The sequence below is a fragment of the Pinus tabuliformis genome, chromosome 8 (assembly GCF_031772625.1).
Source record: "Pinus tabuliformis cultivar Carrire ecotype Pingquan chromosome 8, CPIR1, whole genome shotgun sequence".
Classification (NCBI taxonomy): Eukaryota; Viridiplantae; Streptophyta; class Pinopsida; order Pinales; family Pinaceae; genus Pinus; species Pinus tabuliformis.
In genome coordinates, this window is record NC_142294.1 from 43,307,598 (window position 1) to 43,333,155 (window position 25,558).

The window sequence follows — 25,558 nt, forward strand, 5'->3', positions numbered from 1 at the left end:
AAATAATAGAGAACAAGTTTGGATCTTTTTTGGAGGTTTTTAGTACCAACTTAGAAGCTGGATTAGATGAAAAAATCAAGAAATAAAGAAAACCTAGAAAAGATGTTGAAAATAGTGTTACAAAAAGAGAAACCAAGTTCTAGCATCACTAGTTCTACAAAATATCTATTTAAAATGGAAGGGAGAACAAACACCAAGGAGATATTGTCATTTTAAGTTGAATAAATTGTTGTAATTGTTACAAGTTATTCAACATACGAGAAGATCCAAATATTTCATTTTTCCCTATTGAAATTAGAGGGACATGCCCTAACCTAATGAGAAAGCCACATGTAGACACTTTATTTAGAATATGATCCCTCAAAAAATAAGTGAGAGGTGTTTAAGACTCTCATCAAGTCATAATTCTACCATATTAGGTATGTAGAGGACCAATGGATCCATTGGCATCACTTTAAGTAGAGGCAAAGGTAGAGTATGTAAGAGTACAACATCGAATTCAGAGAATGGTGATTATGTTGGGTATGTCTCTCAAGAACCAATATGTATTCATAAGTATATAAAGGGTCTACATTTATGGAAGCATGTGATGCTCCTAAAACTTAAGATAGTTGATGAGGCATGTGTGCAATTACAATGCTTAAATAATCCAGGCAATAAAAAAGGACAACCATGTGGTTTCAAACAAAAAAAGCCCACCAAAATTATTCCAAGGAAGAATTGTGCATTAGTACAAGGATCCAAAAAACTATTGTAATATCAATGGTCACATCAAAGATAAATGTCAAAAGTTACAAAAGTTGAAACCAAAAAACTGTAAAAAGTATGCCTAGAAGAAGATCAAGCTAGCCATGGATTTAAGCAACCATATAGAGGGTTACTTGAATATAGGTGATAATATTTTATATACTAAATTGTAGATGAACTTTAGTAACCTTGATCACAAGGAATAAAAAAGAGATGATTAAACCCTTCCATATTAAGATGTTGAACTTAACTCAATTGCAAGTTCCAAAATATTTTGGAAATTTGATGGACGTGAGCGAATTTAAATAATTGACTTCACTCAAGTTTCTTAGACTTTAGAAATATTCTAGAATATGCACTCAATAAAAGGATGGCTTGTTGGAGCAGTGTTTTGGGGTAACAAGTGTTGGGGATTTGCGTAGAGGAGTACCGCGTAGGAAGGCCAACGGAGGGAGAGTGCGCGGAAATTGGAAGATTCAGGAAATTCATTGGGCTAATTTTGTATGTACTAGCCCATAGTAATGTTTAATACCCCATAGTATTAATTATACTACAAAGGGGTTTTTCGTGAGATTGGGTCCAAATGTAAATCTATACATAGATTAAGGCCAAGATTTGGTCCTTAATCTATGTATAGATTTACATTTGGACCCAAAATAAAATACATAGAATAAGCCAAAATAAAATACATAGAATAAGCCAAAATAAAATACATAGAATAAGCAAAAATAAATAGATTGGGTCTATGTATTTTGGCTTATTAAGGACCACTCAATCAATTATTGACTCCACAATTAATAAGCTCATTAGCTTCCCCTATGAAGATAATATTTATTTACTGTATGGTATTGATCATTCTTCATATACTCCTACTTCAATGGTTGTTAGTTCTATGGTGAACCCAATTTTCCAAAACCCTACCCTTTGTTCTAAGGGTGTAGAAAAATTGAATCTATTCTCATCCTGCTTCCATAGTGACCCCTTGGTTAGGCCCCCTATTTTGGATGTCGCTCCTTCCCCGTAGACATCCTGAGTAAATTATTAGGGATTCTTCGGAATATGTCTCTGCATCTTCAGAGCCCTCTCTCATCTCCTCTCTTAATGTAGTTTTCATCCCCTCTTTTCGTTCTTCTCAGGCATCCCTTTCTCCCATAGATACACCATTTCCCACCTTTCAGAATGTCATTGTTCAAAAGAAAAAGTATTCTAAGCTTCTTTTAGATTGTGCAAATTTTCTTCAGGGAGACCATCTTACCAATATTCCTATCTCCTTGGAGCCTATAAGGGCCCTTAGAGTCATATTCCTTCCTCCAAGGGTTTCCATGATTATTATGTCTATGAATTTAGAGGAGTCGAGGGCCCTCCCAAAGTTCGCTCCCTCTGCAAACTTGTTATTGTTCATCATCCTTCCATCATTTTGTTCCAATAAGCTATGGCTTCTACTTCAAAATCCAGAGACACCCTATTGAAAATTTTCCTCAATTGGTTTATCTGTGGAGTGGATGTTGATGGGCATTCAAGTGGCCTTGATGTTATAAGGAATCTTAAATATGTCACTCTAAAGCCTTTTCACTCGCTGGCTAAGATTATTATGGTTGATTTATTCAAGGGCCTTGATGGACAGGTTGTCCTAGTTAATTGTTATGGCCCTTTCTAGGATCGGGAAAATTTATGGAACATGCTATATTGTAGTATTATGCTCTGCCTGAAAACTATTATTCTTGTAAGGGAAATTAATTTTACTTCATCTATTAATGAGAGCCGGGGACAATAGACATGTACCGACCCTTTCACATAGGTGATCTCCTAGGTTATCATGAACTCCAATCTTGTAGACCCCTGCCTCATTCCTCTGGGTGCAACCTAGAGAAATGGCATAACTGGTGTTGATGGGGTTGCAAAAAGGTTGGAAAGGTTTCTCATTGTTGAATCTTATATTGATCCTAGAACTGTCTAGAAGTTATTTCAAACCATGTTCCTATTTTCCTCCAACTTGACTTCAATGGTTTTGGTCATGTTGTAGGGAAAAACCAACAACCCCCATTTTTTATTTATTTACTTCAATTACTTCAAATAATGGGGACCGTTTCCATAAATTTTTCGCTAAATCACGTTTTAATATTTTCTTTTGGTTAAGTGTCCTACAACTTTATCATTTTTTTTCATTTTCATCAGATTTATGTTTTGATTACTTCATTAAGTTCAACTTTTTGCTATCTTTCCATCGATACTCGTTCCATCTTATTTGGTTATATGGTTTGGAAATGGTGCTCGTCCGAAGTTCGATAATTTTTACCTCGTGGGTTAAAAAAATGTATATTATTTTATTTTTTTTGTAAATAAATTATTAATTGATTGTAAATATGATTCCCTAGTTAATTTTTACTATTTTTTTCATTTTCACTAACGGTCTGACAAAATCACCCAGCCAAATTGTAGAATAATTAAAATAATATGCTTTTGGGATCTCGATAATTTATTCCAATTTATAATTTTAAAAGAAATTACAAAACCCGAAATCTCAAAATTGCAAAGTGACTATAGTTCATTTTGTAGGATTTTTAATTACCAAAGTGGGCCCCACTTCACCTCACCTCTTCCTTTGTTCTTTTGCAAAAATTCCTAATGGAGGAAGTTCCAACAAAAATATCTCCGATAAAATTTTCCCGATATTTTAAAAAATCGCCAATATAAATGTCTCGATATTGGGATATCAGATATAGGCATTTTCATTTGGTGCACATTTAAAAACTTTCGATCTTCAAAATAAAATATATCGTCACTATTGGTTTTAACCTAAGGTTACCTCTGCCATTTAATTCATACCTCCCTCTTCGTTTTAAATCCTCCGCCTCGACAACAATTTTGACACTTCAACTTTGGAAGCTCATAAGTTGAGTTTTACTTGGCTAAATGAGGCCCAGGACCGCTTGTTGGATAGATAAAATCATGGAGAATATTTATGAACTGGTTTCCTAATCATATTTGATCATTTAATAAGTTTAAAATTTAGTAGAAAATCAAGCTCCAAATTGTTAAACAAAATTGATTTTGTGAGTTTATTTTTTTGTACTTTCATTTGCTCATAACCTCTGTTGAAGACAGATCCATTCGACTATGTTCTCCACGTCCAATTACATCTTTACAGGGACCAATGAAAAACTCATATTTCCTTTAATTTATTTATTTAACTAAGTTTTGATTGGAGATATTTTGTGTTCCAAATTCGGTATTTTGATTTTAATTTGTATTTTAATTGAATTTTAATTGGGTTTGATAGGAAAACAATTGAAGAGATGAGGAAAAGAAGATTTCAATCAATGAAATTTCTTCAGCAATAGAAGAAAAGGAATTTGTACAAATGAAAATTGTTGGAGCATAATTACTATTCAATACTCACCTATTTGGAATTCATCTTTGTAAATTATAAATGGTGGTTTGTAGAATGTGCAAAGGGCTTCTCCCTTCTATAATTTTGTGATCCCTAAAACACTATTGTAATAGGGATTTCATGTTGTAGGTAGAGAGGATTAATGATGGTGATGAGTTTTCGAGGCGAACCAAAATCCCATTTGACTAATAAATTTGCTCTTGAGGCCTGTGGGTTATGGGCCCACAGAGCCTATCTGAAACTTCTCACGGTCTTCTCAACATGATTGCACAGCACTTCCCACTGATCCAACCATAATGAAAGACATCTTTCACCAGGCAGCTACTTCCCAATTGCGACAAAACCTGTAAGTTGTTCATCATCATCATCATCAGAACAACCAGGGTTTTCTTCCAAAACTACCACGCCTGTTTCCTCAACTTCATGAGCACAAATTTCAGAAGGCACATGCACAAATACCTTCTAGCTTTTCTGAGTTGCATTCTCTTTAACTTCCTCCACAGCATAGTAGGCTTTGGTAGGAATCCCCAGCTCCTTCAGTTGGACATGAATAATGACAAGCATAGGATTGGCACATAGTCATGGAACAACTCATGCACATCCAAGTCATTTTCCCGAAGTTTTGGACCAGTGCTATACCATCCTACCACATGCTCCTTTGCATTAATCCACTTGAACATTTCAAACATAGATTCATGATAGTTGTGATCCAAAAACCAGATGCTTGGATCCTTGTCATCTTCTTCAAAAGGCACTGCATAGCTGTTAGTTACATCTACGACCCCGCGGAAGCTGGTTCCCAGCAACACGCCAATAACTCGTTTCCTTGTGTCTCTCGCTACTCTGTTGTAGTTGTCCACGACGCTGAGCAACACCAAAGGATGCACTATCACTTTATCTATTGTCCTCATTGATATCTGCTGCGTCTTTATCACATCCATCTTTCCTCTCCTCTGCCATTTGTTTGAGCCGAGTTGCTGCTTCAGCCTGCGAGTAACCTTTGGTGGGGAGGCAAAGAGGCACCAGGATCTGATCCCCTGGTATCCACCTTCTGCCTGAACACAACCCTCCTTTCTCATCAAAAACAAACCTAAAATCATACGCACCAACATGCCTATTCTGTGGCATTCATATTTTCATTTTCAGCTGAAAAGAAAATCGGAAAACGATTCAAACAAAAACACACAAATTCACAAAGAGTGATTTTCATTATTTACAAACTCAGATTACAGTTTTAAGGCATCTCAGCCTTAATCAAGAATTTCTCCAGAAACTACATTTTTTCCCTCTCACACGCACAGGTTTTTCCTCTTTCTTCTCTCTTTCTTTCTTGATTCCTTAATGAATTCTCAATATCTTATTATACATACATTCAGTTTTAACTGATTTTTTTAACTAAAATTAGTTCATTAACCGAATCTTGTTCAAGGTTGGCCTGGTTGTCCATGTGGTTGTCCACGTGTCTTCTTCCTCTAATTTTTTTCCACTGAGGTGTCCGGATGCTCCTGCGTCAAACTCCCGAGGTACAAAAATGATGACCTCCTAGTCATATGCTCCCAAGGTACAAAAATTATGACCTCCTGATCATATGCATTTCCTTGTCATTAGCAATTCTACCCATTGTTTCACTTCTTCAGTGGAACTGCCTTCATGTGAGCTGCAACCAAACCTCTGCAATAGCAAGTCCTCCCTGCTACCCGATTCCCTACCAAGCTTCTCTCCTGAGCTTAGTCCTCTCAGCATCTTCGTGGTTCTCTCCTCTTGAACCAATTGAGCACTCCTCTCCTCTCGAACCAATTGAGCACTCCTGCTCCAGGTTTGCTACAATCTTCTCACCTTCACAAAATAAATTAAAAATTTTTACAAGCTTACCAATCTTCAACAAAACTGTACCTCTTCTTTCTTCGCATGCAAAAACTCCTTTCCACAGGAAATCTTTTCCCGCTCTGATACCACTTGATGGTGACGAGTTTTTGGGGTGAACCAAAATCGCATTTCACCAATAAATTTGCTCTTGAGGCTTGTGGGTTATGGGCCCATGAAGCCTATCTGAAACTTCTCACAGTCTTCTCAACATGATTGCACAACACTTCCCACTGATCCAACCATAATGAAAGACATCTTTCACCAGGCAGCTGCTTCCCGATTGCGGCAAAAACTATAAGTTGTTCATCATCATCATCATCAGCACAACCGGGGTTTTCTTCCAAAACTGCCACGCCTGTTTCCTCAACTTCATGAGCACAAATTTTAGAAGGCACATGCACAAATACCTTCTGGCTTTTCTGAGTTGCATTCTCTTTAACTTCCTCCACAGCATAGTATGCTTTGGTAGGAATCCCCAGCTCCTTCGGTTGGACATCAATAATGACAAGCACATGATTGGCACATAGTCATGGAATAACTCATGCACATGCAAGTCATTTTCTCGAAGTTTTGGACTAGTGCTATACCATCCTACCACATGCTCCTTTGCATTAATTCGCTTGAAATTTTCAAACATAGATGCACGATAGTTGTGATCCAAAAACCAGATGCTTGGACCCTTGTCGTCTTCTTCAAAAGGCACTGTATCGTTGTTAGTTACATCTACGACCCCATGGAAGCTGGTTCCCAGCAACACGCCAATAACTCGTTTCCTTGTGTAGGAACTTCTTGACCTTTCTTAACATCATTATCTACTGCAACGTCCTGAAAACATGGAAGTCCAATCTCTGAAATCAAAGAATCATGTGGGGTCGAAGTAATTTTAGGAACTAGTCCCATATCTACATCAGTCAGATGCCCATTATCTGGTTCACAAAAGTAAAAAAATAAAACAAGAATGTCGGCAAACAATCCAGGAAAAAAGCCACAAATTCACAAAGAGTGATTTTCATTATTTACAAACTCAGATTACAGTTTTAAGGCATCTCAGCCTTAATAAAGAATTTCTTTAGCAACTACATTTTTTCCCTCTCACATGCACAGGTTTTTCCTCTTTCTTCTCTCTTTCTTTCTTGATTCCTTAATGAATTCTCAATATCTTATTATACATACATTTAGTTTTAACTAATTTTTATAACTAAAATTAGTTCATTAACCGAATCTTGTTCAAGGTTGGCCTGGTTGTCCATGTGGTTGTCCACGTGTCTTCTTCCTCTAATTTTTCCCACTGAGGTGTCCGGATGCTCCTGCATCAATTAATCTCAGATCTAGGAATTATTGGGATTTATCCTTTTCCTTTTGAACTTTGTATGAGAAGCAAAGTTTGCACTATTGCAGCTCATGCTTTTAGTAGTAGAGTTTATGTTTTGGAGAAGATATAGGAGATCAAATTTAAAGCACAGAGCAGGAGAACAGGTTCAAATTTATTTGTATTAGAAATACTATTATTTTTAATATAAAATTCATTTTTGATGGCAAAATTATGTTAATTGGATTTATATTATGCACTATTATAGATATGAATTCATGTCTTACAGATTAACTATCTAATATGTTTGTTTCATAGATCAGTTGTTAATTTCCTCTTATGATCTTATGCTTAAATCAGCTATATGAGTAAATATGTCATCTAATTCTGATTTAATTTCCATTGGCATTATGAGAACTAATTCCTCATGTTATTGGTTCATTATTCATTGTTAATGGATCTCTAAACAACATGTTTGGTAAATTATAATATTAATTAATTGAACTACTTCATAAGCCAGATATTCATCATAAACCAAGCGTGTTGAAATCTCAATCATTTAATCAAGATAGGCTTAGAATTTTTTTTCTTTTTCTTACATTTAGATTTAATTCTACATTCTTAGAAGTCCTCTTATCAAAGAGGAAAAATTTAATTGTGGTTTGGCTGAGCCCCAGATCAGCTTAAGGATCACTTTCTTGCCTAATCAACAAGAGGGTTGATTTGATGTTTCTTTTCTATTGGTAAGTGAAATTCATATTTTAAGGTAGTAGAGATAGAGAGAATGTTACTAGACCTAGTTTAACAAGTTGAAATCACCATTCCAAATGGAAAAGGAGTTTCTTTAAGGTCCCGACCAGGTGGTCTTCCTTATAATGTTGTGGTAGATAATTTCAAGCCTTCAACATTTTTTCCACTAGAAGTAGGGCCTGCTAAACTATTGTCTTTGAATATTTTTTATATTTACTATGGTCCTATGTAAAAGACTTCCTTGTAGTTGCTTTATTGGACCTCATCCAAAAACCACTCCAGTAAAGGCAGTGAAGTTCCTGTATCAGGTAAATACAATGGTAAGACATATGTTTTTAGTCATCTCCTTCAATTTATTTTAAGTTGCAATAATTTCAATATTGATGAAGATATTATCTACAGAATCTTCACTTGTACATTGACAAGAAAATCCAAAGGCTGGTGTTTGTCACTTCCAGTTGCTTCTATACGTAGTTGGGATGACTTTTCGAAGATTTTCCTTCACACATTTTAGGAATATGACTATGAAAATGTGGGTGATCAGTTAGAAGAATTGCATAGGATGGAAAGTGAGACTTTGGATATGTTTTATGTTGGATTTGAATTAATTTTAATGCAATTTCGGCCCAAATATTTGCCTCCTTGATTCCAATTAATTGGAAGGTTCAGGCATTTAGTGTCTCTGTCTTGTGATAACTATCAAGAACAAAAAATTATAACCTTTTTTGATAGTGATACACCTTCTCAAAATAACAAATTCGACTCTTCGCAAATTGAAATTACAAATGTTAATCATTATGCCAGAAATGCTCTAAATTTACATAATGTTGATCAAGTAGAATTCAACAAAATGCACAATTTATTAGCAACAATCAACAAGAGAATTTCGACAATGCACAGTCTACTGCTGAAATTAATTCATAGTCTGTTGATAATAAATTGAAAATGATGGAGCAACTCAACAACAATTTTCAAATTGATCAAATACATGAAAAATCCAAATTTTCTATTTTGCGAAATCAAAAACCATCTATGCATAGAGAAACCTTCAGATATATATCTTCAACTTCCTATTTTTCTCTTTACCTCGATATTTTCAACAATATAAATTTAATTCATGATCAATCAGTAGTCCTTTTAAATTCAAATTTAATTTTAAACAAAGGAACTAATATTAAAAATTAATTACTAAATATTGGTAGAGAAACTTTAATCGATAATTCAATTAATAAACTTGAAGATTCTCTTAATTGGTAGTCAATCACTTGCCTGGTTTTGATTTATTTAATTTAGAGGAAAATAACACTTATGAAATTACTTATGATGATGACTTGGAAAACGAAAATACTCAACCTCCTTTCTCTTCGGAAATGATTTTGTCTGATTCTTTAGATGAATCCATTTTTTAAGATAAAAAGAATTTTAATCAAGGATTTATTCTGGTCCATTCTAATCTTCAAACATTCAATCATCATATTAATTTTGGTATTCAAGAACCTATCCCGATTTTTAATTCCTACAATGATGAAATGCCATTTTTGGATCATAAGTTTGAAATCTTCTCATTCTCGCAAAACAAAGCAAACAATGAGTTTAATTTTATAATTTCTATTGTTGCTTGTGGAAAGGAAATCTTCGCAAATGAATCACAACCATGTTGTATCATTATTTGCAATATTAATGTAAACTTGATTTTTCTTCATTTTCAGTTCCCTCGGTTTGAATTTGTTTTTCTTTTGAATCTCATTTTTGAATTTTGAGCACATTGTTCTAGTATTTTGAACATTCAAACTCTATACACTCATCAAACACATTAATAAGCATATATGAAAATCAATTTTAGACATTAATAAGCATATATGAAAATCAATTCTAGAGGTTCAGGCAAGGAAATCAACTGCTTTTTATTTTGAAATTGTATTTGTTCATGTTTGATCAATTTATTTCTTATTTTCAAATAAGTTCATCACAAATTATGGCACTTGAGAGTACACCATTTCATTCTAACCAACAATGCAATACTTCTAGAAACCTTTTAAATATTCATCCATTCTTTATTGATCCATTTGAAAATTATCTGGAAGTTCCAGTGCTCAGGAATATTTCTGACTTTGTTAGTGTTGAAAAGGCTTCAATGGTTAAAAATATATCATTCAAGTTTGGCATGATGTTTTCTCTTCCTTCAAACTTAGTCCAATCATTCACTAAAATTCATGCTATTTTTTATAATCTTGCAAACATTTGGTTGGAAAAATTTCAAGGCAAGAATTTTGTAAATAAATTTATTTCGCTAAATTTGTTAACTATGCATGGTAAGTTGAAATTTTCTTTTTATAAATTAGTTTCAGTTTTACTCTTATTGATTGACTTATACATACATGCATGAATTAAATGAGAGGATGATTACATTGGAAGTATGACTATACCTAGTCATGTTTCTTTCCATTGAGTTAGAATTATGGATAAATTAATTTAAATTTATATTCCTTTTTTGTTTGCATTTATTTTATTATTTCAAAATTTCAATAAACAAGTAATGAACCCAAGTTTTTCCCTTGACATTCCCTTTTATTTTTTGGCAAAGTGGCTTAGAACATATCAAAATTCTTATATAATCGAATCATACACACTTGTTGAAGCACTTGATTGTTTTGTTTTTGTAAAACTTTATTACATTGTTAAAAAATGTTATATGAAGAAATTCCAAGGATTTGCTACAACTTGGCAATTTTTTTGATTCATAAGTATTTCTGAAAAAACTCATTTTTACCACTCTTGTCCTATGATGTAAATTTGAGGAGGATGAAATGTGAAAGCTCATTACTTAACATTTTTTATTGAATAAGTAGATGATTTTGAACATATGAAAATTTTGAAAAATGCATGGGAGAACTTGAAGATTCACGAGGTAAACTTACAGTCAAAATTCGTCCATGTATGCATTAACAGGTTCATCTTCATCTGTTTTTAGTTTTCTCTTTTTCATAGTTTATTTCTTATTCATGTTTTATTTATTTTGCAGGCCTTTATTCACTTGATTTTGGAGACTTGAAATAAGCAAGCAGCCAACCTTTTCTAAATTTGCAACATGTTTAGGGATGTATTTGTTGTTTCTTCAGAATTTGGGTATTTTTTAGTTTTGCTTCTATTCATTAAAATACCCATAGGCCCTTTTGTATTAAATTAATGCATTATCAAAATATTCATATCGAATCATTATAATAACATAACTCTCCTCATAAGAAAGTTACCGTAAAATCATTCTCTGATCAAATATTCCTGATAGTTAATGTAATTATTAAAGGGGATTTTGTAAAAAGACGAAGTTGAGTTGGGCACTTTCTTTTGAATTAAATACTTTAAGAGTTGTTGACCCCACAACTGCCACTTGGCATATCGACCTTCACAAATATCGTAACTTATAAAGTGTGTTATGCTCAAAACTCTCGATATTCCAATCCTCTGATATTTCGACACTCCGATATCCCGATCATCCGATATTCCGATACTCTGATATCTTTGATCCCCCGATATCGTCGCCACCCCCTCACCCCCCAACCCCCCGATACCTCCATCTTTATCATATCGTAATTTTTTATAAGAAGCACCTATTCACTACACTCTCGGTATTCCCGATATAACATTCCCCTGGTGAAAATTCGTCTGATATGTTATTCCGTCTCCTCTCTTAACCATTATAATTTTAAAAGGCTCAGATCAAAAACCTCACATATCGTAATTCTAAAGTATAGCTAAGTGATTTATCCGATATTTTTCTTCCAATATGCTCATGTGTGCAAACCCACGTGAATTCATTTTTTTTCACTTAGAAATATAAGTCAATAATCATATTATGTCACTCATCGATGCAACTAAAATGAAATGCTTACATTCTTCATTGCTTAGATTTGCTACAAATGGAGGAAAATTTTGCACAAAAATCTTGCAGCAAATGATCTTATCCATGATTTTATCCATTCCTGTTCTGAATCTTACAATTTTCGAGTTGAATTGAACCATTTCATCACACTCGTTCATATTGTTTTCCCCTTAGTCACATTTTTTTATTCCGAAGGAACTCAAAGCCTCTAATTGGTGGATTTTGTATCTCGATCCTCTACTTTTCATTTTTTGAGATCTTTCCTCAGAATTTCAGACTTTCTCACTGATTGGACTCTTAGATTTGTATTATATCAAAAGCATTTAAAACAAATCTTGAGATTTACCTCTTCGAGATCCACATTACCTTTTCCTCCACTATTACGTCCATTACACATAATAGAGGAAATGACCCCTATTTCACTGTTTTTACTGGAATCTTGTGGTCTCAAAGTCTTGTAAGTTGATTTAAGCTTCAAAAAGGTTTTCAAGATCTTTGACACCCGATTTATTCTCATATTTATTAAATCTCAGACTCCTTTCCTCAGAAGCTTATTTTACAGTAAAATATAAGTGATCTTGCAATTATTTTTTACAAAACTTCAATTTATCTCATTATCTGAATGAAAGTCATTGAAAATATTTTATAAAATCTTACAAAACTTTTACCTTCGATACGTGAATGTTTGTTGTACTAGAAAGACATTGTTCCCACATTATACTTTTAAAAAGAATTCGTTATCGGGCATTATCAATATCATAAGTTTTGTTTGTAAAACTTACAAAAAAGAATTGTTCCAAAATCTTGCTTCTCTTTAATATTATAAATATCGGGACTTCTTATATCAAAAGTGAAATTTTAGTTAACTTCTGCAAACAAATGTCATTGGAAGAATTATGAAGCAATGTTTTTATTTATCGGAGTTTTTCCCATTAAGAATTTTTGGAAAACTTGAGCTCTTACCTTTTACTTTGGTTGTCTCGAAAATTTGTAACTTCATAATATCGGGTTAAGTATATTCATAGGTATCTGATCAATTCATTCTTATCTTTCACTATGCTCACATGAAGTCTTGTTTGATTATATTTGTATATATATGCTACTTTCATGTTATCATGGTGGTCAAGAGCTTGGATATATTTTAATCATAATTTCGTCAAATCCAAGTATTCATTCATCGGGATGACTTTGTGACTATAGGGATATACATTCTTCATGGTGTATGCACATGGGCCTCTTTTACTCTTCTCGACAATCTGCTTGGCTAATGAGAAATTTCATCACCTGTGATTCGCTTACGTTTTTGTCTTTGACTCATTATTAGATGCATATGTTATTATCTCAATCATATTTTAGTGAGCATATTTTCAAGGCACTCTTGAGCAACCAAGGCACTCTTGAGCAACCACTATGGTAATACAACAATTGATAAGGAATTTGGAACAGGTAAAGGTAATGGACCATGGTTAATTCATGTTTGAATTCTCTTTTATTTGAATTTTTGATATATTGCTCCATACTTATCATATAAAGATTCAAGTCCTCTTCATATACATAATTGCTACATTATTTGAGATTTTGAATCGATTTCAATATTTTGGGGCTGATTTAAGTTCAAAAAATAAATAAATAAATTGTTGCTCCAATTCATAAAAGAAGCATATCTTCATTCTCATTTCTGTGAATTTGGTTTACTTCAGATTCCTTGGACATGAAACATTGTTTCCTTTTAGTTCATTGCTTGCTTTAGTTTAGATTCAATAAATGATGATTTTGGGTCAATAAGATTTTAGAAAATTCAACTTCTTCATGCTTTTAATTATAATTAAAAGAAGAAGTTATCTTTATTGGAGAAGATGATATCTCTCAAGTAAGATTAAATGAAATTCTTCAATCGTAAGTTTCATAGGCCCACTTTCATTCATTTTCATTTCTTTACTTTTGGTTTTAGTTTACTTTTTATTTTTTGTTGATATAAAACTCTATTTTGCAGCTCTTCATAAACTTTCCACGACTCTACCAGATCAAATTTGGAGCTCATTTTCCTTTGTCTGTCTTTCTTTCAAGTTTTTGGGAGAAACAATAATGATCCTCATCGAAACAACTAAATTGGGGAATTTCTGACCCTTTAGTCTGTTTCTTAAGCATTGTTTTTATTAGAAAATAGTTAAGATGCTTTTATGCAAGTTTTGCTTTGAAACAAGAAAATTTGGAGCAGATAGAGACTTTTTCATTTGGGATGAATTTTACCTCATAACTGTTATTCACCCTTTATATTGAGAGCCTCATTTCTTATAACTCTGCAGCATAAGAATTTTAAAATCTCAACATAAGAAGGAACGTACACATGCTTATCTTTTTTCTCTTTTGTTGAAACATTTGTATAATTAATCTTGTTGGAGTTGGTTATTTAAATTTGGATTTTTCTTTTAACTTTTGTTTTCTTCATTTTTTACATTTTTTAAAGTTTGCTTTCCATTTCTTTTTTCTTTTTTCTTTTTTCTTTCGGTTATGTTTTGATTTTGGTGACTCCACTATGATTTATATGGAATACCTTTTCCTCACCCAACAATGGTTCACATACATGTAAAATCTTTACTCTGTCTATTTCAATGAATTTCATTTATCATTAAAGATATATCTTTATGCAACCATAAAGTCCTCTTGTTTTAAATCTTTTTCATGGAGGAATACACATCCTTTCTAAGTGATATGATTTATCAAGGAAATAACTGACTTGACTTCAAGTCAATGAATCCTTCTCACCCCTCCACTTTATAAAATCTCTGATTAATAGTCGCAATAAAAGAATTCAAAGTCAACATTATGAAAGTATTATATCCATTAATACAAGTCTCTATTACCATCCCACCTCTTTCACTCAGATACATTATAAACTAAAGATTGCAAATGTGTTTATCAAAAAGGTGCTTGAAAGAGAAAGTATGGGAAATACAAGTAAACTCGTCGAGGCTATGGACGCTCACTAGCAATGAGACTAGGCTTGTATGGCATAAAAGACAACTTCGTTGGGGCAGTTCAGATTCACTAGCAGCAAAGCGATGTCAGATACCATGCATAACAATGGATATATGCTTTATCAAAAAAACTCATATTTGTACCTTTTTCTCTATTTCTTATATGAGATATTTTTAAAATAAATTTTCCCAAATTTTGGATTCATGATTTTTACTCAAGTCTACTTTTGAGTACTTATCTCTTCAAATTCATATTTTTAATCTATTTATGTGGGATCAATGGAAATATTTTATTGTTTAAAGATACCATTCATAACAATGGATATATGTTTTATAAAAAACACTCATATATGTACCTTTTTCTATTTCTTATACGAGATGTTTTTAAAATAAATTTTCCCAAATTTTGGGTTCATGTTTTTTACTCAAGTCTGCTTTTGAGTACTTATCTTTTCAAATTCATATTTCTTAATTTCTTTATGTGAGATAAATGGAAATATTTTATTATTTGAAGATTCAACGGACACTATTATTTTTAACTTTTGAGTAAATTAAAGTTCATTATCTTTAACTAGAGATAACTAGTTATTCTCAGTTTGTTGTCAATGTTGTAGGGAAAACCCAACACCCTCCATTTTTTACTTATTTACTTCAAATAATGGGGACCATTTCCATTATTTTTTTGGCTAAATCACTCCTCTTTTTTTTCTTTTTTTCTTTTTTTTTTTTTTACTTCAAATAATGGGGACCATTATTTGGCTAAATCACTTTTCTTCCTTCTTCTTCTTCTTTTTTTTTTTGCCCTTTTTTTCATTTTCATCCGATTTCTATTTTGATAGCTTCATTGAGTTTTCATCTTATTTGGTTACAGGGTTTGCAAATAGTGTTTTTACCGCCCATGTACAAAATATATATTATTTTAATTTTTGTAAATAAATTAGTAATTGATTGTAAATATTAATCCCTAATTAATTTTTACTAATTTTTTCATTTTTCACTAACAATGCTACAAAATCACCCAATTAAATTGTAGAACAAATCTCAATGAAAGAAATTCCGATAAAAATATCTCCAATATATTTTTTCTGATATTTAAAAAAATCATCAATATAAGAGTTTCAAATATCGAGATATTGGATATCTATATTTTCATTCGGTACACATTTAAAAATTTCTAGTATTATAACACTTTCAATCTCCAATATAAAATATATTGTAGCTATTGGTTTTAACCTAAAGTTACCTCCACCATTTAGTGCACACCTCCCTCTTCATTTTAAATCCTCTACCTTCATTTTCATTTTGATCCAACATTGATCTAAGTCACGTGAATGAGGTTTTAAGTTTATTTTTATTATATATATTATATTAATATTATAATTTATTATATTTTAATCCATTTTAATTTTTAATTAAAATTTTATTTTAATGGTATATAATGAATTTACAATTAATATACACTTTAACTTTAGAAGTTTATAAGTTGAGTTTTTTTGGCCAAATGAGGCCTAGGACGGCTCTTTGGAAAGATAAAATCATGGAGAATATTTTTAAGTAGTTACATAACCAAATTTGATAATTTAATGAGTTTAAAATTTAGCAGAAGATCAACCTCTGAATTTTTAAACAAAATTAATTTTCTGAGTTTAATTCTCTGTATTTTCATTTTCTCATAACCTCTCTTGAATACATCCATTCAACTATGTTCTCCTTGACCAATTAGATCTTTATAGAGATCAATGAAAAACTCATATTTCTTTTTATTTATTTATTTAACTAAGTTTTGATTGGAGATATTTTGTGTTCTGCTATTTTGATTTTAATTTGTATTTTAATTGAATTTTAATTGGTCTTGGTAAGAAAACACTTAAAGAGATGAGAAAAAAAAATTCAATCAATGGAATTTATCCAGCAATAGAAGAAAATGAATTTGGATCAATGAAAATTGTTGGAGCAGAATTACTCTTCACATCCCTCCTATTTGGTTTCAAAGTGTAGGTATAGAGAATCAATCTTAGATCTGAGAATTAATGGGATTTGACTTTTTCCTTTTTGAATTGTGTACGAGAGGCAGAGCTTACACAATTGCAGTGCTTGCTTTTAGTAACAGAGTTTAGACTTTAGAGAAGATTGTAGGAGATCATATTCAAAGAACATCGAAGATCAGATTCAAAAACATAGCAGGAGAACACACAATTGCAGTGCTTGCTTTTAGTAACAGAGTTTATACTTTAGAGAAGATTGTAGGAGATCATATTCAAAGAACATAGAAGATCAGATTCAAAAACATAGCAGGAGAACACGTTCAATTTTTTTTTGTATTAAAAATATTATTATTTTTAATATGAAATCCATTTTTGATGGCAAAATTATTTTAATTGGATTTATATTATGCACTATTGTAGATATGAATTCATGTATTACAGATTAGTTATCTAATATGTTTGTTTCATAGATTTGTTGTTAATTTCATCTTATGCCCTTATGTTAAATCAGATATTTGAATAATTTTTACTCAGAAATTTGTCATCTAATTATGATTTAAATTACATTGGCATTATGAGAACTACTTCCTAATGTTATTGGTTCATCATTAATTGTTAATAGTTCTCTAAACAACATGTTTGGTAAATTATAATATCAGTTAATTGAATTACTTCACTAGCCAAATATTCATCATAAACTAAGTTTGTTGAAATCTCAATCATTTAATTACTGTTCTCTTGGTTGGTTTAGATCTATATCTTCTTAATCGAGATAGAATTGGGAATTATTTCTTTTTCCTTGCATTTAGATTTAATTCTACATTCTTAAAAATCCTCTTATCAAATAGGAAAAATTTAGTTGTGGCTTCGCTGAGCCCCAGATCAGCTTAAGAATCACTTTCTTCCCTGATCAACAAGATGGTTGATCTGATGTCTCTTCTCTATTGGTAACTGAAATTCATACTTTAAGCTAGTAGAGATAGAGAGAAAGTAATTGGACCTAGTTTAACCAGTTGAAACCACCATTCCAAACGCAAAAGGACTTGCTCCGAGGTCCTAACCGTGTGGTCTCCCTTATAATGTAGAGACAAAGAATTTCGAGTCTTCAATAAGTCAAAAAACTCCATTTAAATTCAATCATTTATGGTTATTTGAGGCATCTTTTATTGCTCTGGTTCGAGATGTTTGGCATGGATGTGATATAAATCACTCCCTTTCTGTTATGCCCTGTTGGCAATGTTTGATGTCAAACTTAAAAGTTCATGTTAAGCATTGGGTTGGATGTTTCCTTTGTGATAAAAAATAAGAACATAAGAAAATCAAGGCATATATTAACTCATGTCAATTTGCTTACTTTTCCTCAGGTTTTTCAGATGCTCTTAAAAGTGATCTTTGTATCTTGGACGAAAATAGGGCACATCTTCTTAAGGTTGAGGAAACAAGATGGTGCTTAAAAAGTAGAGCCATTTGGATCTGTGAGGGTGATGGGAACACAAAGTTTTTTTCACAAGTTTGCTTCTCACAAGAGAAATAAAAATGACATTTGGGATATGCAAGACTATGATGGCAACCATATTTGTTCTCAACCAGACCTTAGGAATGTTGCTATAGCACATTTCTCTGGCATTTTTAAAGACCCTAATGGCAGTACATTACTAGAATAATTCAAGGTATTGTAACATTTCCCTATATTTTTTTTCTTTGGAGGACTCCTTCAGGATTGGGGGTCCAATTTCTTTGGATGAATTAGAGGTTGTGCTCAAATCATTTGCAAAATATATGATCCTAGGCCTTGATGGGTGTCCTATTGAGTTAATTTTGCCTTTTTTATTTAATTGGCCAAGACTTGTCTAATGTTGTGGAAGAGGCTTGCATCTCTGGAAGGGTATCTGGAGCTATTAATGCTACCTTCCTCGCACTTATTCCTTAATTTTCAAAGCCCTCTTCCTTTGATTATTTTCGACCTATCTCTTTGTCTAATTTGGTTTGCAAGGTTATTTCAAAAGTTGTGGTCAACATGCTTCACAGTGTCCCCTCTTCTTCTATTTCTCCTTAGCAGTATGGGTTTCTGTTTGAAATACTTATTCATGATGCTATCTCGGTGGCACAAGGGGCCATTCATTCAATCAAGACTAAAAATAGAAGGGCTACGATACCCAAGATGGATTTGGTGAAGGCCTACAATAGGGTTAATTGGGACTTTTTGAGAATGTTATGCCTCCATATTGGTTTAGATTGGCAAGTGACAAATTGGATAATGGGATGTATCACCTCTGTATTTTTTTTTGTTTTTATTAATGATTTGTTATACCTCTCGGGGTTTATGAGAGGATTTCCCACTGTCCCCACTTTTATTCCTACTCGTCATCAAAGGTTTAAGCAAAATGATTGATAGTGAAAAATCAAAAGTTGATATTGATTGGATGAACGTTGCGCGACGGGAAGCCTGAGCTGTTGCGCTCGGCTCTGTTCCGCGAGGTCCGCTCCTGCGGATCCGCCCTGTGGCCTCGTCCCTTCCTTGGTTGCTGAGCGTGGGTACTCCTTTCGCCCTGCATTTACCAGCCCTTCTCCCTCTTTTTCCCAACTGCGGTTAGAGCTAGATCTTCATGGAAGATCTGGACCCTCCCCCGGGATCTTCCTCCCCTCCTCCATCCTCTGCAACTGAGACCTTCGAATCCTTGTTGGCCTCGCTCCCCAAGAAGAAAGCAGTGGAAACCGCTAAGTTCGTCAAAAGACTCGATGACATCCCTGAGATCGCCCTTCCTCCCGAAGGTCCAATCCAAGTAGCCCTTTTGTTGTCGGAACGTGCCCTAGTGGGTCACTTTACAGGTCTCTGGCCCTCTCCTAAATCAACAGAGAATTGGGTCTCCAGAAACTGGGCTCCGTTGATCCAGGGCAAGGTAACATCTTACTTTCTCGGAAGAGGATACTTTCTTTTTGAATTCTCAGAAAAAGAAGACAAGGATCTCATATTCAGAAATGGACCCTATTTCATGGGGCCTCAAGGGCTGTACCTGAACAAATGGACGCCAAATTTCGACCTGGCAATGGATGTACCTTCAGCAGTTCCAGTATGGGTAAGACTCCCCAATCTTCCGGTCCATTGCTGGAATTTGGATTCCCTGAAGCACATCGGGAACACCCTCGGGAAATTCATTGACAGGGCCAACAATAGAGACCAGTATGACTGCGCCAGAATCTGCGTGGAGGTGGATCTGGAAGTTGGTCTTCCTGAAGCTGTCAAAATAAGGGTGGGCCCGTGGACACATATTTAGAAACTAGACTATGAGCAGGTGCCGTTCAAATGTCGAAAGTGCCAAATCTATGGACATTTCGCTAGAAAATCCCCGTCCAAAGGGGCTGAAGATAAAGGGAAAGAGGAAGGATGGAATCAGGTGAAGAGATCTAGAACTACCTCCAGGAAGGCCGCAAATGCTAGCACTAGAACACCCCAAACAACGCCTGCTCAGAAGCCGTCCATGGAAAGTCAAGGGAACGGATATGATATCCTGGGATCAAAAACCATAATTTCCCAGGATACAAAAACCTCGAAAGAAGTCTCCCCGACTAAATCTAAAAGTGAGCCAAAGATTCCCAAAGGAAAGATATCTGAAGACGAGAAGGAAACCCAAGAATCCGATGAGTCGGAGGAAGAAGGGGAAATAGGGGAATCGCAATCCATGCCCAGAAGATCTACAAGAGGCCGAATGTCAACAAAAGAAAAAAGGGAACAAGAAACATACAAAGACAAGCTCCAGGGCAGCCAGCCTACGCTAGAGAAACTTCTAACAAAAACTTCGAAGACGAAGAAGGCCCCAATCCAGAGCTCCAAACGAGCTCTCCACAACAAAAGTAAGTAATGAAGATTGTCTCTTGGAACTGTAGGGGTATGGGATCCAAAGCCAAGGAAGAGGCGATGAGAAGTCTGATAAGGCAGGAAACCCCGGACATCCTCCTCATCCAGGAGACTAAGATGGAGGAATCATCCTTCCTCCAAGCAAGTAGAAAGTTTTTGAAACAAGACGGTGCGCATGCAACTTCGGCTCGGGGAGCTTCAGGAGGACTTGGGTCGCTCTGGAATCCACATAAGTTCTCCCTCATCTCTAAAACCCTAAATACTCATTGGATACTGTTAAAGTTGCAACACTTAGAATATAAAGCAATTATGAGTCTAGTCAATGTATATGCTCCAAATAATGCAGGTGAAAAGAAATTATGTCGGGACTCCATCAAAAATTTGGCAGACCGGGAAGACTTGGAGAACATCATCATTGCAGGAGATTTCAACCTCACCCTCCTGCCATCAAAAAAGAGAGGAGGCAGTATTGTTAGAGACCCAGCAAGAGAAACAGTAGAGGATCTCATGCAAGACTGGGATCTGATCGATATCAAGCCTACCATTGGCAAGTTCACGTGGTCAAACAAAAGGGCTGGGCCAGGACATATAGCGGCAAGATTGGACCGCTTCTTGGTTCAAAGTTCCTTCCTACTCATTGGGTTAGAAGCTATATCGTGCATCCTGCACAGCAGTACATCAGACCACAAGCCTATCCATCTGGAATTGCTGACTTATCAGGATCTAGGGCCTATTCCATTCAGATTCTGCTCTCTCTGGATCAAGGAGGCAGACTTCATGGATAAGGTCAGAGACTGCTGGAAAAACCCAATCAAGGGCTTTTCCTTCTTTGTGTGGGAAGAAAAACTCAGAAGAGTGAAAGCCATGCTAAAAAAATGAGCTAGGACCTTGCCCAACCCAGCTGAGGAAATGAAAAAAACTCAATCAGATCTAGAACGACATCACCTTCAATTTGAAACAGCTGAAATTTCAAATGAAGATCTGGAAAAGGAGGCCAAGCTTCAACAAAACTTCCACAAAGCATGCCTGGCCGAAGAAGAGTACTGGAGACTCAAATCTAGAAGTCTTTGGCTTAAAGCCGGAGACAGGAATAACTCCTTTTTTCACAAGCAAGCTCAAGCTAGGAAAGGCCGAAACTCTATTAAAGAAATAAAAGAAGAAAGCAGTGTTCTAAGGGACTTTACTAGCATAAAAAAAGCAGCCTCTGAGCATTTTGAGAATCTGTACAGAGAAGACATCAGAGAAGATCAAAATTTCAGCCTCTTAGATGTTGTTCCTAAGATCATCACATCCAAAATCAATCAGGCTCTAGAAAGCATAATCACGCTTAAAGAAGTCAAGGAGGCTCTATTCGCCATGGACTCGGATAAAGCCCCGGGCCCGGACAGTTTCACCCCAAGATTCTTACAAACTTGTTGGCAGATTATTGAGAAGGAATTCCTCAAAATGATCCAGAAATCACAGAACTGTCAGAAGATTGGAGGCTGCACAAATTCGGCATTTCTAGCCCTTATCCCTAAGGAAAAAGGGGCAAACACCTTCAACAGATTCCGCCCAATTTCACTATGCAACATCGGGTACAAAGTGATCACCAAAGTGATAGCAAACAGGCTGAAAATATTCCTCCCCAAAATCATTCCAGACAATCAAGGGGGATTCATCAAAGGCAGACAGCTAGTGGACAATTTCGTGCTGGTCCAGGAGGCAACCCATGCCAGCCAACATCGTAAGGAAAAAGGTATGGTCATCAAACTCGATCTATCGAATGCCTTTGATCATGTTAATCATAAATTTTTGTTTGATGTAATGCTTAAAATGGGATTCAGGCAAGGTTTTATAAAGTGGATAAAAACCTGTATTACAGAGCCCTAGATTGCTCCTCTAGTGAATGGAAGGGCCGCTGAATTTTTCAAAGCCTCTATAGGACTAAGGCAGGGGTGCCCTCTTTCACCTCTCCTTTTCGTCATTCAAGCCTCTGTTCTTAGTTTCTATCTGAATAAAAAGCAGCAAGATCATGCTATCAACGGGTTGTGCATTGCAAGAGCGGTGAAGCGCATCAATCATGCACTTTTCCCTGACGATACCCTCCTTCTGGGAGCTGCAACTCCTCAATCAACTATCAACTTCAAAGCAGTTTTGGATGACTTCTGCAAAATCTCAGGCAGTGAGCTAAACAAGGGGAAATGTCAGATCTTTTGTTGGAATACTCCTGCTTCCATTGCATCCTCCATAGCTAGATGTTTGGGATTTTCTGCCTCCATTAGTTGGTCCTCTTTCAAATATCTCGGGTTGCCAGTCTTCAACAAGAGAGTGGCAAGCAAAGACTGGACTTCTCTCATAGATAAATTCAAATCAAAGATGCATTCTTGGGGTTCCTCTTGGCTTAACATCGCTGACAAAGCTGTGCTCGTCAAAGCAGTTCTCAACAGTCTTCCGATCTTCAAATTTGCGGTCCTTCTGGCACCAGTGGGAATTATAAAAAAGATGGATGAATTAATCAGGGGCTTTTTTTGGAAAGGAGGCAAGCACAATGACAAGAAATTCTCTCTAATCAGTTGGGAAATAGTCACAAAACCATATCTCGAAGGAGGATTAAATCTCAAAGATCTGAATGCCAAAAATCTTGCTATGGGAGCCAAACTAGCATGGAAAATAATCGCTCCTAATCCTAGCTGGGTTCAGATTGTGTTATGGAAGAAGTACTTTAGAGGCCCAAGGCTCCAGTGTTTAGACCACCCCAAAAACTCGCCCAAAACGCACTTCAACATTCTCCTTAACAAAATCGTGCCGATGATTAACAATTATGCCCATTGGGTTCCTGGTAACGGTAAGAAAATTCAGGTTTGGAAGGACAAAATCATGAATCGACCCCCTTTGGAAGACGCTGGCAATTTTACAGCGCTCAAGAATTGGATGGAGGCAGCGCACATACATACTCTGTGGGATTTGTCGGATTGGACAGAGAATTACTGGACGGGATGGAAGCGGTTACCAGTGCCTTGCGATCTGGAAAATGAATGGACGGCTCTCAAAGCCCATCTCCATGGATTGGCTCCCCTCCACGCCAACAGAAAGGACGCAAGAGGTTGGGAAAACAGTCGCTCTGGTTATACAGTCAAACAGGGTTACTTCAAGTTCTTAGAGCGCCCAAACGTCCCTCCCAACCCAGCTCCCTGGGCAAGGATATGGAACTTCCCGTCTATACCAAAAATTGATCATTTTTGCTGGATTCTTAGCCATCAAAAAATTCTTACCGAGGACAAACTTCAAAACGGAGGATTTAAGGGACCGTCCAGATGTGTTCTTTGTAAGAGAAATTCTGAAACCGCTCTCCATATAATGATCGAATGTAATTTCACAAAATCTGTCTGGCAGGATCTGCTGGACAATTGGAATCTCGATCTCAATTTCCCCACTTCAGTTCAAGAGCTGTTTGCAGGTTGGATGGCCAGATACCCAGGTGTTCAACCAAAGAACAAAAAGATCAGAGCAACATGGAGCGCTTTGCCAAAATTCACTAGTTGGCAGGTTTGGTTAGAAAGGAACAGGAGGATTTTTCGAGACAAAGCTCATGATCACAGAATAGTAGCTAATTCAGTGAAGTGCCAATTAAGGGAGTGGTTGGAAGGCATAGATGACGACTCAAACCTCAGTCAACATGACAGAGAGCTGGGAACGGCCTTCAAGATTAGCTTCCATAAACCAAGAAGCCCACCTCCAGAACTTGAAGTTTGGCAAATCAGGAAAAATGAGATCGAATTCCAGGAATGGTTGTCCAAGCAATTAATTCCATCTCTTTTTTTTACGGAGCAGCTAAAGGGAATCCAGGGAAAGCTGGGGCGGGTGGGCACATTATCATGCCAGATAACATTTCTTCTCATAACTTTACCTGGGGGCTTGGACATACATCAAGCATGCAAGCTGAGGCTCTCGCCCTCTTGCAAGGGGTAATATTCCTCAAGGAGCTGGGAATTCGGGAAGCAAACATTCTCGGAGACTCCCAAGTTATTATAAGAGCTGTGGTGACCAACTCCAACCCTTCTGATCTGCACCTAGCCAGACTTCTTACCAGAATCAAAAGCATTTCAAAATCGCTTAGCTTGACATATTTTCATGTTCTAAGAGCAAATAACAAAGCAGCAGACGCCCAAGAAAACACTGCAGTCCATTTAGAAGCTGGAACCGTTCTCAGAAACAAGGAATTTCTGTGGACTCCTATTCCATGAAAATATATGTTTTATTGTTTCCTATTAAATCAGTTTGTTTGTATTTTTCATCTAGGACAATTAGCATTCAAAGACCATTTTGAAAATTGTAAAAAGAGGAAGAGGATAAGAGCAAAAACCAATCCCCTCCTGGCAGAACGGCATGTTGGAAGTGCTCCTCATTTTGTAACCGAATTTGTGGCCATTGGCCAAGCAGATAATTAAACACCATAACCGTTCTTGTTAAAAAAGAAAAAAGAAAAATCAAAAGTTGATATCAAAGGTGTTAAGGTAACCAAACATATTTTTATCACACACTTACTATTTTTTGATGATGTACTGGTCTTTGGAGATGCTACTGGAGCATAATGGAGGGAATATAAGCTTATTTTATCTACCTTCTATGCTACAACTAAAATGCAGGTAAGTTCGGTAAAATCCTCCTTTTTCCAACATAAGAACTTGATGATATTCATGACTCCATCATCGACATCCTCCCATACAAGGTGACACAACGGAGGGAATATAAGGTTATTTTCTCTACCTTCTATGCTACAACTAAAATGCAGGTAAGTTTGGTAAAATCCTCCT

The 25,558-nt window shown here is 35.3% G+C and overlaps 2 protein-coding genes and 1 pseudogene across 2 annotated transcripts; 2 read left to right on the forward strand and 1 right to left on the reverse strand.

The window, feature by feature from the left end:
* Positions 1 to 4,459: 4,459 nt before the first annotated feature.
* Positions 4,460 to 5,116, reverse strand: LOC149234039 (26S proteasome non-ATPase regulatory subunit 7 homolog A pseudogene; annotated as a pseudogene).
* A 14,396-nt stretch (positions 5,117 to 19,512) lies between these two features.
* On the forward strand, positions 19,513 to 20,181 carry LOC149234040 (uncharacterized). The gene has a single exon (XM_089368133.1). The coding sequence runs from the start codon at positions 19,513 to 19,515 to the stop codon at positions 20,179 to 20,181; it is 669 nt and encodes a 222-aa protein (XP_089224259.1).
* A 1,490-nt stretch (positions 20,182 to 21,671) lies between these two features.
* LOC149234041 (uncharacterized) lies at positions 21,672 to 24,713 on the forward strand. Its single transcript, XM_089368135.1, has 3 exons — positions 21,672 to 22,500; positions 22,589 to 22,593; positions 22,770 to 24,713. The coding sequence occupies exons 1-3, from the start codon at positions 21,672 to 21,674 to the stop codon at positions 24,711 to 24,713; spliced, it is 2,778 nt and encodes a 925-aa protein (XP_089224261.1).
* Positions 24,714 to 25,558: the final 845 nt, after the last annotated feature.

Bases quoted from the DNA above. Each gene is read 5' to 3' on its own strand.
- LOC149234040 (XM_089368133.1), top strand. From the start codon at position 19,513: ATGGAAGATCTGGACCCTCCCCCGGGATCTTCCTCCCCTCCTCCATCC.
- LOC149234041 (XM_089368135.1), top strand. From the start codon at position 21,672: ATGAAAAAAACTCAATCAGATCTAGAACGACATCACCTTCAATTTGAA.